Raw genomic sequence first — 14,605 nt, 5'->3', positions numbered from 1 at the left:
TAATAAAGATGTAGACGTTTCGTTATCTTTTAAAAAATTAGACTTTTTTAAATGTAAAAACAGTCATTTTAAACTAAGGTCCATTATTACAAATCATGGATGCAAAATTATAGTGGGACATGCAGAGACCTAGGGATTGCAAACCTTTCATCTCATTGCAGAGTCCATCCAGTATACATTTGTAATTTTCTGTTTGCAGATTAGATTGTCTTTATCAGCAGATGGATTTTACTCTGTCGTCATCGAATCATCTGGGCAACTCTGTCTGCTGAGGAAGGATGTGTGATACTTTATGTGACTGACCAACATTTTATTTTCATTATAAAATGTTTCTTCTTAATGTTAGTTAATATCAATAATACAATTAACTTGTGGCCTCATGTCACATACAATAGTTCAGTTTTGGCTCCTGTTAGAAGACACTGTGAGTGGTCAGCTGTACAGATAGAGTCTCATATCAGGAACTTGGTTTCCACAACATTGATTGTGACAAGCAGTCTCCAGGACTGCCAACTCCACCTTTAATTGGATATGCCGTAATGCTTGTATGCAGTGTGTGGTAAAATCTTGTGTGCGTGGCACAAGGTTCAAACACTGATCTATGGGAGTGACTGTCAGAATTGTGTAGGAAAATAAATAAATAAATCATGGCCACTTGATATCAAAAGACTATTGTTAATAAAAGCAAATTATTTCTATACATCACATGGACACTTCTGACTATATCATGTTAATTAAAAGACACATACAGTAGAATTAGTGCAGACAAACTTATCAAGTTATATTTATTCAAAACCATATGTTACTATTAACTGTATATCATATATGTATATAATTTCACCATTTAGTGATAATTACAATTTCACTACAGGCAGTCCATAAGACATCTCAATGACATTAACAATTGAGGGTTTCTACTACAGCATTGTCTAATCAAATGTGTCTCGAATGCCATGGTCCCAGCTACAGACACAGATGTCAAACTGTCATAACTGGTCTCTTTAACGTTAAGAGTAAACATTTTGGCAAAAAACTACATTCAAGGTTCATGTGTATTCTTCTATTTTGTAAATGTTACAATCCTAGACTCAAAATGGCGCACTCACATTTTTAGCTGTATAATCGGTGTAGTTGTGGTGGATTAGCTGCATTGTGTTCATGAAGGAAGAAAAAAGAACAAGAAAAATAACAGTCTGGTGAGCAAAGAGTTTTACTCCATTATCTGCAGTTCATGATCAACAGACAGAATTTACAGGCTCATTAAACAAAAGGCATTCATTTGTCCAGGCAGGACCAATACATATACAGTATGGTGATGAAGATCCAAGCAGTCGGCACATGATTTTACTGATTGATACACAGCACATGCTAAAGATTCATCCTCTGTCCAGACTTCTAGGTACATCAGCAGGTTTTATAATAACATTCCAAAGAGATTTTTTGAAAACCACCAATTTTTTAAATTCTTAGTAGAGCTCCAAGGTCTGCCGTTTGATTTAGCTAAAGAGCACATCGTCATTTGGAAGTAATGAAGTTCTCGATATTCAATTTTTAAAACCAAACCAGTGAACAGACTGGCTCTGAAACTTTATTTTCTCAGTCTTATTAACTCTTGATCAAAACGCTGATGTGACAATACAGAGTGGCTGGATGTTAGTGTTGTGCCCTCAACTGTCTCTACAGCAGGATTGCAGTGTTTAAATTATTTTATAGTCAGTCAGTCCTATCTATGAGTGTTCAAATGGAGACATTTCATTCATTCCAGGCTAGGAATGTAATGTGATCAATTTATTATAGTAACTGAACTAGGCTATTAATCCAAGAGCATCCATTTCTACAACATGTAATTATGTGTTAGATGCATGTAAAATGTGTTATGCATTCTAGTGTTGTGATTTTCTGTGCTGCTTCAACTCCAGTTATTGTGCAAAACAAATGCACCGTTTACTACGTCACAGAGGCATGTTATGTCCTCTACGCTTCTGAAGATAATTACTCAGAGATAGTGATATACTTTAAACATACAATAGTACTGAGGGCTATTGTGTGTGATGCTGAAAAAAGTCTTGAAAATAAACAGTCTAAAACCACTGACCAAAAAGCTTGCTTTGTTCAGACATTTTTATGGTCAATACGCTGCAAAGTTTGATGTCATTCACATCATTATCGTGCATCCATTGGTTTAGAAAGACAGGCAGATTATGTAAATACTGTCACTGCTCAACAGTTCCATTGTTCCTTCAAATGTAATGACCCTGAAAAGCTTGATTCCGCTGCTCTACATTCAGTCACTTGCATGAACAAAATGGTGTACATTTCTACAAATGTTTCTCTATGGACAATAACAACAGTGGAGAGTAGCGTGCTCAAAGATAACAGTGGGTAAGGGGGTCTACCACTATATCTACTGTAAGTATATAAGCATAGCTATGCTTTTATGTAATGGACAGACACTCTGATAAGTGGACAGAGATTAGGACATGTTTTGTCGCTTTATATAAGTAAGAAAGGGCAGAGGTACAACTGTACTGTCCAGTGTCAGATAAGGCATTCCTTTTAGGGACGGACTTTTTTATACTCATTTGAACATTGGAGTGGGGTTTAACAAAGTGGGTTGGGACCAATTTAAAGGGGTGTTGGCCCAAGTGAATCTCAATGTATTTATTTTAAATAGCTTTGCACGTTTAAGAACAACTTTCCCTCACTTAAATCTGATTTATTTCCAGTTCTTTGAAAGGCAACATCAGGTAGTGCTTCTGTGCATGCATACTACTACGTATACATCCAACACATGCACTCTCTGCAAAAAATAAAATAAACTCAAATAAAAATAAACATTCTATTGTTCTTCCCTCCTATTATCCCAGGCTGTGCAGTTTTCATGCTTCTCAGGCTCAGCTGAGTGTAATCCAACAGCTGTGCAATGAGGCGCATTTTTCATCCATTTTCAAATTCACTATTAATCCCTGCAGTCGTGCTCCAATGATGCGTGGCTCGGTGGGTTATCCCTTTCATTAAACTCCAGAAAAACAGTTCTTGCAATCCAGGCTATATTAAGTCTTTCAGATACGCCCCCATCTCTCTTTCAGGATTACATAATTCAGTAGAGTGCTGTATCTGTCAATCAACCAATCCCTGATTAGAATCTAGTAATCTTCACTCCAGAGTCACCAACGATGAGACGAGACATGGAAGGATGAACCTGCAAAATACAGAGAAAACAAATTATTACCAACCATAAGAATCACAACTAATTTACAGAACTATACAGCATTAACACATAGTACTGTAGAGGCTTAAAGCACATCTTCTAAAGATACAATACACCTCCATACTGGCTGGGAAAAACATAATCATGTGTCACTGTCAAACATGTGAATCATTATAAAGCAATCATCAAGTCTTATAAATACAAATCACTTTCTGCCTATGTGCCTGAGTCATCAAAGAGCCACAGGAAATTCAAAACATTCAACATAATTCTGCAAAATATACAGTCTAATAAATACATTCAGAAATTAAAAGACACCCTTCATGATATATATATACAGTAGTATCTCACAAAAGTGAGTACACCTCATCACATTTCTTCAAATATTTCATTATATCTTTTCATGGGACAACACTGAAGAAATGACACTTTGATACAATGTAAAGTAGTCAGTGTGCAGCTTGTAAATTTACTGTCCCCTCAAAATAACTCGACACACAGCCATTAATGTCTAAACTGCTGGCAACAAAAGTGAGTACACCCCTGACTGAAAATGTCCAAATTGGGCCCAAAAGTGTAAATATTTTGTGTGGCCACCATTATTTTCTAGCACTGCCTTAACCCTCTTGAGCATGGAGTTCACCAGAGCTTCACAGGTTGCCACTGGAATCCTCTTCCTCTTCTTCTAGCAATCTCTCCCCCTCTACAGACCCGCCACTCCCTTCCCCGTCCCTCCGTCCCTCCCCCTGTCCTCCTCCTCCATCTCACTCAGTCATGACAACATCAAGGAGCTGGTGGATATTAGAGACCTTACGCTCCTCCACCTTCCATTTGAGGATGCCCTAAAGATGCTCAACAGGGTTTAGGTCTGGAGACATGCTTGACCAGTCCATCACCTTTACCCTCAGCTTCTGTAGCAAGGCAGTGGTCGTTTGGAGGTGTGTTTGGGGTCGTTATCATGTTGCAATACTGTTTACGAAGGGAGCTGATCATGCTCTGCTTCAGTATGGCACAGTACATGTTGGCATTCAGTGAAATGTATCTCTCCAGTACTGGCAGCACTCATACAGCCCCAGACTATTACACTTCAACCACCATGCTTGACTATAGGCAAGACACACTGTATACACATATAATATGGACCTGAAAAGTCACAAGTGTTTAACATAATTAGTTAACAGTGATTTATTTTGATTGACTACAAACAAAATACTATCACCGGCCCAGCCCTACAACGCATATTACAGTTATATGAGCATGTTCATTATGTATGAATGGATCTTAAGTGTAACAAAATCCCTAACTTAGCGTCAAACCCTACCCAGTCACCGACACCAACTGTACTTTATAACATTAAAAATCCAAGCACCATTTCCCCCCCTTTCTGACCTGGGCTTGAAGTGGCCCATAGGGCACCAGCTCTCCATCCACGGTGAGTGTCCCGCGTGTGGACAGAGGCTGCAGTCTGAAGGCCCTGCAGGAAACATGGCTCACGTAGGGCGAGCTGACGGAGTGGTGGGTTCCTCTTTCCATGGCAAAAAACAGTCTGAGCAGAGTGGCTCTGGAGATCCCCGCCCGAACAAAAGTCAGGTGGATTAGCCCATCGTCAAACCTGGCCTGGGGTGCAGCATGAAGATCAGCCCCAAGGTGGGACTGATAAAGGGCCAGGACCAGGACAAAGTCCCCTTCAATGCTCACCCAGTCTCTGGTGGGTAAGGGTTGGTCGAGGGGGGGTAACAAGTCATCCCCAGGGTGATTTGAAGGCAGTGACACGTAAGGACGGTTCTTTTGGGGCCCCGCTGGCTCGGCAATGTCAAAGTTAAAAGACGAAGACGGCGTGCGTAGACAGGGCGAGGGCGTGCTGGAGTTTGGGGTGTTGGGACGGGGGACGAGGTAGGATGAGGAGTGTGGGGAGGCACATGATGGGGACGATGGGGGTGTGGGAGAGAGAGACAGGGAGAGGGAGGACAGTTTAGGGGGGAGGGAGTTTGAGTGGGAGTGCTGGAGGAGGGAGAGGGGCCTCGGCCTGGAAGCGTTCTGGTTTTGGTCCAGGGTCTTGGGCTTGTAAGAGAAGGGGGAGTGGCGAAAGGGAGAAGAGATGGTTAGAGATCGCTCACGAGCAACGTCCAGTGGGTAGGGCTCTTTCTGGTAGTAGGTCCCGTTCAGATCCATGTCCTCTACTCCGAATGAAGTGCCAGAGTCTGCGTCAGCCTCTTGACTGAGAGGCTGGCTGAAGAGAGCGCTGGCTATCTGGCTGGAAGGGGCCGAATTCTTTCTTTGTGCCTGTCTGCCATCTGGGTAAGCGAAACAGCCCTCTGGCTCTTCGTCTGCCTCTCGCCCCATGTGTACCCCGCAACCCTCTCCTAGCAATTTCTCCCCCTCTACAGACCCGCCACTCCCTTCCCCGTCCCTCCCCCTGTCCTCCTCCTCCATCTCACAGGAGTCTTGCTCCCCTCTTCCATCATCTTCCCTTTCATCCTTGATCCCCGCCAACCTTTCCGTCCTCCCCATGTTGCACTCATCCCTTTCATTTGATTCTGAGCTTGTCCCAGATCTCTCCGAACATGTCCCAGACCTGTCCTCTTCTGCTTCCATATCCACCTCCCCCTCCCTCTCTCTGTCCTCTGCCAGGCTGCTCGTCCTCACCACTCCAGCAGCTCCACCCCTAGCCCTCACTCTTCTCCGCTCCCTCTCTCTCTGCCTGTCCTCTTTCTCACTCTCTCCCTCACCCTTACGCAGGCTCCTCTGTTCGCTGATGCCCATGTCGGAGCAGGTGCGGTGGATGGGCGTTCTGCAGAAGCCCTCCAGGCCTTCTGTGATGCTACGGGAGAGTGGTCTCCTTGGCGGAGGTGGCGTGGCATCTGGTGATGTGGTGCAAACAGAGGGAGGCAGGTAGGACAGACGCCCTTTGTAGGAACGAAGAGAAGCTATGCGCACCAGGGTGCCCAAGGTGAAGCGAGCCGAGCCCAGGCCACGATACCTGGAGAGAAAAAAATATATATATTTCAAATAAAGCTATCTTTAAAATTCAAGTGATCTCGCGGCAGAATTTCAGTTAAGAATAAAGCCAACAGTAGATGTTCTTGCAGTATAATAACCAATTAATCACCAACCTCTCACTCTCAATATCCACGTCGGACACAAAGCCCCAGGCAACAGAAAGGAAAGAAAAGATTCTCCTGGGTGCAGCAGGACGACTGTTGCTGGAGGGACCAGGGCTTGTTGTCACAGAGACCAGGTCCATGGGTCGGACGCCGCCTCGACAGAGCAAAAAGCAGCAGTTCAAAAGGAGGGGCTCCCGAAGGCACATGTCATACCTTGTGGAGATATAAAAAAAAGACGACAGCTCTCTCAGTAAAGATAAGAAGAGTTCTGTTCAAACAACAGGTCAATAAAGAGCCGTGAGAGATAACAAGGTTGAGATAAGCCAGTGTTCAACATAGTACTCTTTTCTGTAAAGATAAGACAAAACAACATGCAAGTCTAACTGAGTTAGTTTTATTTTGCGTAATTAAAATCAGATTAGTTTATTTGTCATTGCATGTTATACAACTACATTTTGTTTAAATCCTGGTGGCAGCAACACGCACGCACACACACACACACACACACACACACACACACACACACACACACACACACACACACACACACACACACACACACACACACACACACACACACACACACACACACACACACACACACACACACACACACACACACACACACACACACACACACACACACGATTGAAAAAGTATTCATACCCCTTTAACTTTTCTACATTTTGTCACATTACAACCACACAGGTAAATGTATTTTATTGGGATCTCATGTGATAGACACAAATAAAAAACTGAAAGGTGGGGCGTGCATAAGTATTGAGCCCCTCTGAGTCATTACTTTGGAAAACCACCTATCGCTGCAATTATAGCTGCAAGTCTTTTTGGGTACGTCTCTACTAGTTTTGCACATTTATAGACTGACATTTTTGCCTATTCTTCTTTGCAAAATAGCTCGGGCTTCAGATTCAGCATCAGATTGTGTGGAGAGCATCTGTGAACAGTAATGTTCAAGTCTTTCCAGATATTCTCAATTGTATTTAGGTCTGGACTTTATATGGGCCATTCTAACACATTACTATGCTTTGATCGCGGTGGGAATGGTGTATTCAGGGTGATGTGCAGTGTTAGTTTTCCGCCACACATTGCATTTTGGATTAAGGCCAAATACTTAAATTTTGGTCTCATCTGAACAGAAGTTGAAGTTTTTGGCCTGAATGCAAAATGCAATGTGTGGTGGAAACTAACACTACACATCACCTTAAACACACCATCCACGAGTGAAACATGGTGGTGGCAGCATCATGCTGTTGGGGTGCTTTTCTTCAGCAGGGACAGGGAAGTTGGTCAGAGTTGATGGGAAGATGGATGGAGCCAAATACAGGGCAGAAAACCTCTTACGAGTCTGCAAAAGACTTGAGACTGGGGCAGAGGTTCACCTTCCAGCAGGACAACTACCCTAAACATAAAGCCAGATCTACTATGGATTGGTTTAGATCAAAGCATAGTCATGTGTTGGAATGGCCCAGTCAAAGTCCAGACCTCAATACAATTGAGAATCTCTGGGAAGAGTTGAAAATTGCTGTTCACAGATGCTCTCCAACCAATCTGATGCTGAATATGAAGCTTGAGCTATTTTTCAAAGAAGAATGGGCAAAATAACAGTCTGTAGATGTTCAAAGCTGGTAGGGACATACCCCAATAGATTTACAGCTGTAATTGCAGCGATAAGTGGTTCTACAAAAGCATTGACTCAGGGGGCTGAATACTTTTGCACGCTACACTTTTCAGTTTTTTATTTATAAAAAAAAATGTAAACCCACGTTTCATTCATAAAGTAGATTAGTCCACACATCAACGATTTTGAATATCATTTTATGCTAGTCTGTTTTAGCTCATATCAAATATCAGATACATATCAAGTGTTGTACAACAACTTATCAAAATAGATTATCAGCAGACAAGATAAGAAGAAAATGCAGAGAATAAATATGATATCAATTATTGTGTTTGTCTAGCTCCCCACTTTTTGAAATTAACTTAATAAAAGACAGCAATCCAGCTATGAGTAAGGAAATTCACGCTCACCCTGCGTTGTGGTTAATGGAGCCAGCCAGTGCGTTTCCAGAGCCGCAGGGCAGAATGCCAACAGGTGTTTTTATTGCTTGTTCCCAGTCAGGACGCTCCATCAACCCATTGATTACCTACAGGAACACAGAAAATCACATCAGTGGACAGTTTAAGTTGCACATGTATGCGTTAGAAAAAAAAACACAATAAATATCAACACTAGAAAAAACAAAAAAAAAAACAGCAAGCATTACATACCTCATGCAGCAGGCCATCTCCAGAAATAATGATGATTCCATCCCATTCTTGGAGCGATATCTCTCTGATAAGCTCTCTTGCATGGTTCTGACGCTCTGAGACGGATGAATTAAGATAAAACTAGTTTTAGGTATGTTTAATGTTGATGTATTATCTGCCTCATCATTGGCACTTGCTGTGTTACCTGTCTGTATAAGGTTGTAGCTGATGTTGGCCTCTCTGATCATTGGCAGGATGTGGGTCTGACACCACTGCATTGCCTGGCCTCTCCCACTGAAGGGATTGACCAATAACAGTAGTCGCCTGGGACGAGGTAGCAGACTTCTTGAGAATTCTGCATGAAAAAAGAAGGGAGAGGCAGGGCACATTAATAAATTAAAACTCACACAGTTTTTGTCAAGAACAAAGAAAGGAACTACAGCTTCACTGGATTTTCAAAGCAAGCCAACAAAAAGCTGCCATTACATAGTGTTGCCAAACCCTGGACTCTGAGTGCATTCAACCATTTGAGCAACTATTATTTCACCTCATAGGATCTCTATCACAATGCACAACACTGTCGTTCACAAACAGTTGAGGCAAATTATATATTATCTGTCGACCTGGGGCACTGAGGCCAAATAAACAAACAATCATCTTTTACTCTTTCATCAGCCGAGGTATGACACTAAAAATCATCAATGATTTATTGAAGTCTAAATGAATGCCAGTGTCGCAGATAAAGAGATGAAATGAGCCTTCTCAGAAAATCCCGGATTACGCAACAAATACAGTAAAGCAAATAAACAGAAAAGCCAACTAATCAGCGCTACCATGTCAATGAACCTAAATATTCACAGCATGAAGACAGCAAGCATGTCAGAAATGGAGCGATTGGGTAAGAAAACAAAAGCTATGCGAGGAGAAACTAGGAGTCACGCAGGAGACTGCTGGTAAAACGGAGAAAAATAGGGTGTACTGCAATGGTGTATGAGTGATGCAGGAGCAGATAAGCGGTGTGGAAAAATTTAAGAGCTTTATCACTGTTGGGGGAAGGAGCCAGGGATGTGATATGTAAAGACTGAACAAAACAAGTAGTGGACGGGGAGATAAAAGAGGATTTGAGGGTTGAAGATTAAGTCTAAAGAGGAAGGAGACAGGAACAAGATGGGACATGCTGGCAAATTCTGTGAGGTAATGGTGATAAAAGGGTTTAACACACATACACACACAGTAAAAGTAAACACTGAGCAGGGCTGCACTATCGGTTCGATTATTGAGGCTGGGGGATACTGCACATGGGAAGGGGTGGGGACGTGGGTATGTAGGTCTCCACCCCTTTGTCTCTACATTTGACAGTGAATGATACACACCGTGTGTGCAGGACAGATTAGGGCAAAAGACAAAGAAAGTATTAGGTGAATGAACTAAAGAAGAAGACATAGTTATTTAACACAAACAAACAAAACAGTTACCCCTAAACTAAATATTCAAACTAAAGTCTTTGTGGTTTTTGGCTACATAACCCCTAAAATGCTTAAGTACTTTAAATAGTCCATTTGTGTAACCAAATGTGTGAACTGTAAAAAGGTCACTGTGACATTAAGCTATACTTAGCTAACATTTACAAAGGAGGCATAAATCAAGGCGGCAAGAGGCAACAATGTGTCGATTCATGTTGCATACAATCGGAATTCGAGTCTTATTCATGTAGAAAGACGTAAAGGTCAGCCATAGTAAGTATAACCTTACTTACTATTATCATAAGTAAACCAACCGTGTTGCCCTCCTGATAAAGCCACTCTTAGACTCCACATTAAACCAATGACCAAGATTCTTTACTAAAATGGGAATACTTTGACTTAAGAAACATGAATGGCAACTAAGTGCTCACATTCATGGATTGTCTAATGAAAACGTTCTGAGTCTTAACGTGCTGAATATAAGAACATGCTGACACGGCTGGAGCCAAGAAAGCAGGGGAAATGCATTTAACAAATTTTACAACTGCTTGAGTCCATTCCAATTAATGGGCCACTACAATCAACAGCATCATCTTATGTTAAGTGAAAACGTCTCAAAACCATTACCAGACCAGGAAAAAGCCTCTAGTGAGACACACACTCACCTGTGTCAGCAGTTACGGTCACATCTCTTAGTAGACATTGCACAGCAGCCGACCACCTCTCGGCTTCAGCCCTGCTTTCTGCCAGGTAGGCCCTCACCTGCCTGCGCCGGGACACCCCTTTCCGCCGTTTGCCTGGCGGGTACCAGTACAGCACCAGGAGAGGGGGCGCAGGGGCACGCGGGCAGCTGCAGCCCACCAGCTCTGATAAAGGCAGCAGGAGACGGGCTTCCTTCCCTGGCCGCGGTGACAGACGCTGGATATGTATGTGGCTGTGGGTGAGGGTCAATGCGTAGTTGGAGGCCGGAGCCGGAGTAGGGGAGGTGGCGGGGGAGAGTGCCCGAGAACTAGCGGGGCTGTTGGGGCAGCTGTTATTGTTGCCATTGCTGCCTGATCCCCAACTAGCGAACTGGCCGTGAAGGAGGGCTTCTGCCGCAGAAGGCGAGGAGGATCCTGGCGATCGCATCCTTACTGCTGCAGTGGACAAGGCTTACCAGGAAAAAAAGAGTTGGCCTAACAAGCTCTACTGTGTACTATTTTCTACTATTAGAGGCTTGAAGAGTGAAATTTAGTTGCCCTACCCAAATTTGCAGGGAAAAAATCTTAATGTATCTGAAGGTTAGCTTGAGAAGTTTATCCGTCAAATCTCCTCAACCTCATTCTTCCTCTTCAGTGCGGAGTTCCGGTTCCCGTTTGTCCTTTTCAGAGGTATTTCTTCATTTGAAAAGCAAAATTCCAGTTTAATGGTTCCTTTGTTTTGAGTATTTATCCAGTGAAGATGGGCACTGCTAACAGTCTTTGTGTCAGAAAGCTCCCATCACAGTTTGATCGGAAGAGTCGTCAGCTTCTACAGTTTACTGCCAGTGGAAAAGTGGGTAAGCAATACTTCAACATACTCAAAAAGGACAACAGAATCAGTCATTTAAACAGGAATTCTCTTCATAAAGATTGCATAAGTAAAAAAAACAAAAACATTACAACAGCTAGTCGACATTAACAATAAATCATTAAATAATTACACAAATGGACAAAACTGAAAACATAGTTGCATTGAACAGAACTGATTCTTTAAGTTTCAATAAGACAAACAAACACACCTTGTATAGACAAGGAGGCCACAACAATTAAATTAAATTAAATTAATGAACAAATAAAGGATTCTGTAGAGTATGTTGCATGGTAAGTGCTGGCCTAAAAGTTATTAATGCCACAAAGATATGATGAAGTGCAGTCTTTTTCCAAGACCTTTGATACCTGCTTGCTATCTTTAATCTTAGTGATATATAGGAGGCAGACAAGAGTCACAAGACCAGTCCTCTAGACAGTAGTGTGATACATTAAAGTTTCATCCTAAACAATTCCAAACTCTAGCATTACTGCATTGTCTCTTCCTCCACAAGAGGGTGAACACTGGATAAGACAGGTGGAGACTAGAACAACAAAGAAAAAAACAAAACAAAACAAAACAAGAGACAAACAAGGAGACAGCTCCAGGTGGGTCCTCAGTTTATGTCATGGTTAACGTCCTTTAAGTTGAGCCTCACGTTCCCGCCCACATATCTCTGTTCCTGGATGGTGATAGAAAAGAACAAGGGAGGTTAACCAACAATTGAAGAAGTGGAACAAAAACTAAAGCAGATTGTGTAATCCTTAGGAGTATGTTTTAAGCAATTGACATTAAAAAAGGAAAAACACTAAACTTGATAAACTGTGCCTCGCTATAACTCACCATGGGGTTTCACAGTATTGAATACTAATTTTCACTATTAGAGTAGATGGAGTACAGAGAAGAACGGGCATGATGATAAGAGGAAGAGATTACGCTTACAGGGTGAGGCAACACAACATCTATAGTGCCCCTTGACCTTAGGTGCGTTCTTTGCACATAATGACTCAGAGTCACACATCCTCAAGGGCCTTGCTGAGACACTGCATTATTTTTGAATGACAGGTTGAAAGTCTGACCACAACTGCTTGGTATTTTCAAATTGAGGGCTTCTGACTAACCGGATTTGGGGAAACAGTGTGTCTTTCAGCGTCTGAATCTAGGATTGAGATTTTGTAAATCGCTGACCTAAATGGTACTGGATTATTGCGGGTTTTGCAAGACACAGCAGCATGTAAGATTCTTACTTAACAGTGTTAAAACATTTCCCAATAAATAAAAAGGCTCATAATGACAAACAATGTCTGTTACAACAAGTCTGGGACTAATTTCATCTAATCAAACAGTTGAATGACTTCTGGAAAGGTTTTTCCTGTACATAATATCAATGATAATACATGTTAATCTATTGTTATGAAATGTTAATGCATATGAAAGACAGGTGTCGATTATGTATCGGCTCCAAGTCAGCAGGGTTGAGTTAATTAGTTATCACGGGGATATCACCGTAGGACTTCGGTAAACCCTAAATTAATAAACTGGTCACATCCTTCTTTCAAGTTTTATCACAGGCAGAACACATTATGTAAGCTGTGGTGCAGACAGAATCAATACTTGGCTGATGTCCTGTCTTGATAGAACACACACAGACCCACCACAATCAGACATAAAGGACCTCACTGATGCCCATTGTTGCACCTTATGCCCTTGAAACGCAGGGTGGGCACACCCAGAAAAAATATCAGCGAGCTAATTTAGTCTCCCACACAATGAGGCTGCTGTTGAGTGACTTCAGGATATTTTGGGCATTTCTGTTGGCTTATACTTTGAACTCAAGAGTATTTCCATACAAAAGGCAGGGCTACACACTTAACAGCAGCGTTAAGGGCTAGTATAATAACCCTGATGATGTCAACTATAAGCTTTAGGGTTCCTACAGCCTAAATCAAGTTAGATTTAAGATTTTTTTTTAAAACACCAATTTTACAATAAAAAAGACGATTGCTATAGGTAAGGGACTATTTAGCAATAAACATGAGTTATTTGGTCCAGTGAATAAGTAAAAACTTCTACTATCTGCTTTATTTTCAATTTGGTTTGTCATTACTTTTTTCCTATTCAGAAGACACATCTAAATAACAATACTGTGTCACCTAAATGTGTTAACCTGACCGGATCATACCACGCTGATCATTTGATCATTTGTAATTGAGTTTAAAATTAAACCGTCTCTCCATGTCTTAGCAAATGTTATACTTTGAAAGATTGATTTAAGACATTCTTATAACAATTAAGGCCTATTTTGAGACTAACTAAATCAATGCCTTTAAGATTTTTTTAAGGATCTGTAGGAACCTCGTCAAGAAAAAGCTGTTTATCAATCAACTTTACCGCTGTCATCCACCTAACGTTAGCTAGACGCTTGACAGCTAGCCAGCTGATTTACCTAACTCTAGCTGTAGTATAACAAATAACTACAAGCTGGGCAACCTTTACTTAGATGTGAGAGACCTTAAATGCATTATTCAGGAGCAGAAAGTGTGTGAGGTTGTACTCATGGCATGAATCATGACGCTTAATCAAGCAAACGCTAGCTAATGTTGTGACTTCAGTAGACTGAAAACTGGTATTTAGTTAGCAGTGGCTAGCTATTTGCTACTTAAAGTGTAGCCCAGGTTCGAGCTAACTTTTCAAATTAAAGTTTCCCTTGAAAAAATATTGAATAACTGCTGTTTAAGAGTTAACGCCTCAGTTATTTGTTGGTTTAATGTGGTATCCAAGTTAGCACAGATAACAGTACATGGCAACGTTAGCTAACAGGCGCTATGAAGCGATTTTATCGAACAGAGTTGCAAGAAAGATGCTAACTTTCTAATAGTTTTACACAAAATAGCATAGGATTAGTAAGATCCGTGTTAAATATCGCAGAAGAGCCACAGTTACCTCATCTTGCCTCCTCTCTGACGACGGCTCTGTCCCTTGCCCTGAAAGCTGTGACTGGGAGCAGGAAG

The 14,605-nt window shown here is 41.7% G+C and overlaps 1 protein-coding gene across 1 annotated transcript; it reads right to left on the bottom strand.

The window, feature by feature from the left end:
* Positions 1 to 880: 880 nt before the first annotated feature.
* On the bottom strand, positions 881 to 14,588 carry sphk2 (sphingosine kinase 2). Its single transcript, XM_080039890.1, has 8 exons — positions 14,538 to 14,588; positions 10,712 to 12,276; positions 8,789 to 8,938; positions 8,605 to 8,699; positions 8,365 to 8,480; positions 6,325 to 6,528; positions 4,601 to 6,191; positions 881 to 3,202 (listed from the first exon to the last, which is right to left on the bottom strand). The coding sequence occupies exons 2-8, from the start codon at positions 11,172 to 11,174 to the stop codon at positions 3,140 to 3,142; spliced, it is 2,682 nt and encodes an 893-aa protein (XP_079896016.1). The 5' UTR covers positions 11,175 to 12,276; positions 14,538 to 14,588; the 3' UTR covers positions 881 to 3,139.
* Positions 14,589 to 14,605: the final 17 nt, after the last annotated feature.

The sequence above is a fragment of the Ammodytes marinus genome (assembly GCF_949987685.1).
Source record: "Ammodytes marinus genome assembly, chromosome: 13".
NCBI classification, from domain to species: domain Eukaryota; kingdom Metazoa; phylum Chordata; class Actinopteri; order Uranoscopiformes; family Ammodytidae; genus Ammodytes; species Ammodytes marinus.
Note: the sequence above shows the minus strand (reverse complement) of the source record. Positions and strands in the feature narration are given on the sequence as shown.

Coding starts and splice junctions, on each gene's coding strand:
- sphk2 (XM_080039890.1), bottom strand. CDS start 11,174: ATGCGATCGCCAGGATCCTCCTCGCCTTCTGCGGCAGAAGCCCTCCTT. Junction 8,939..10,711: donor GACCGTAACTGCTGACACAG/GTGAGTGTGTGT, acceptor TTTTTCATGCAG/AATTCTCAAGAAGTCTGCTA. Junction 6,529..8,364: donor TCCATTAACCACAACGCAGG/GTGAGCGTGAAT, acceptor TATCTCCACAAG/GTATGACATGTGCCTTCGGG.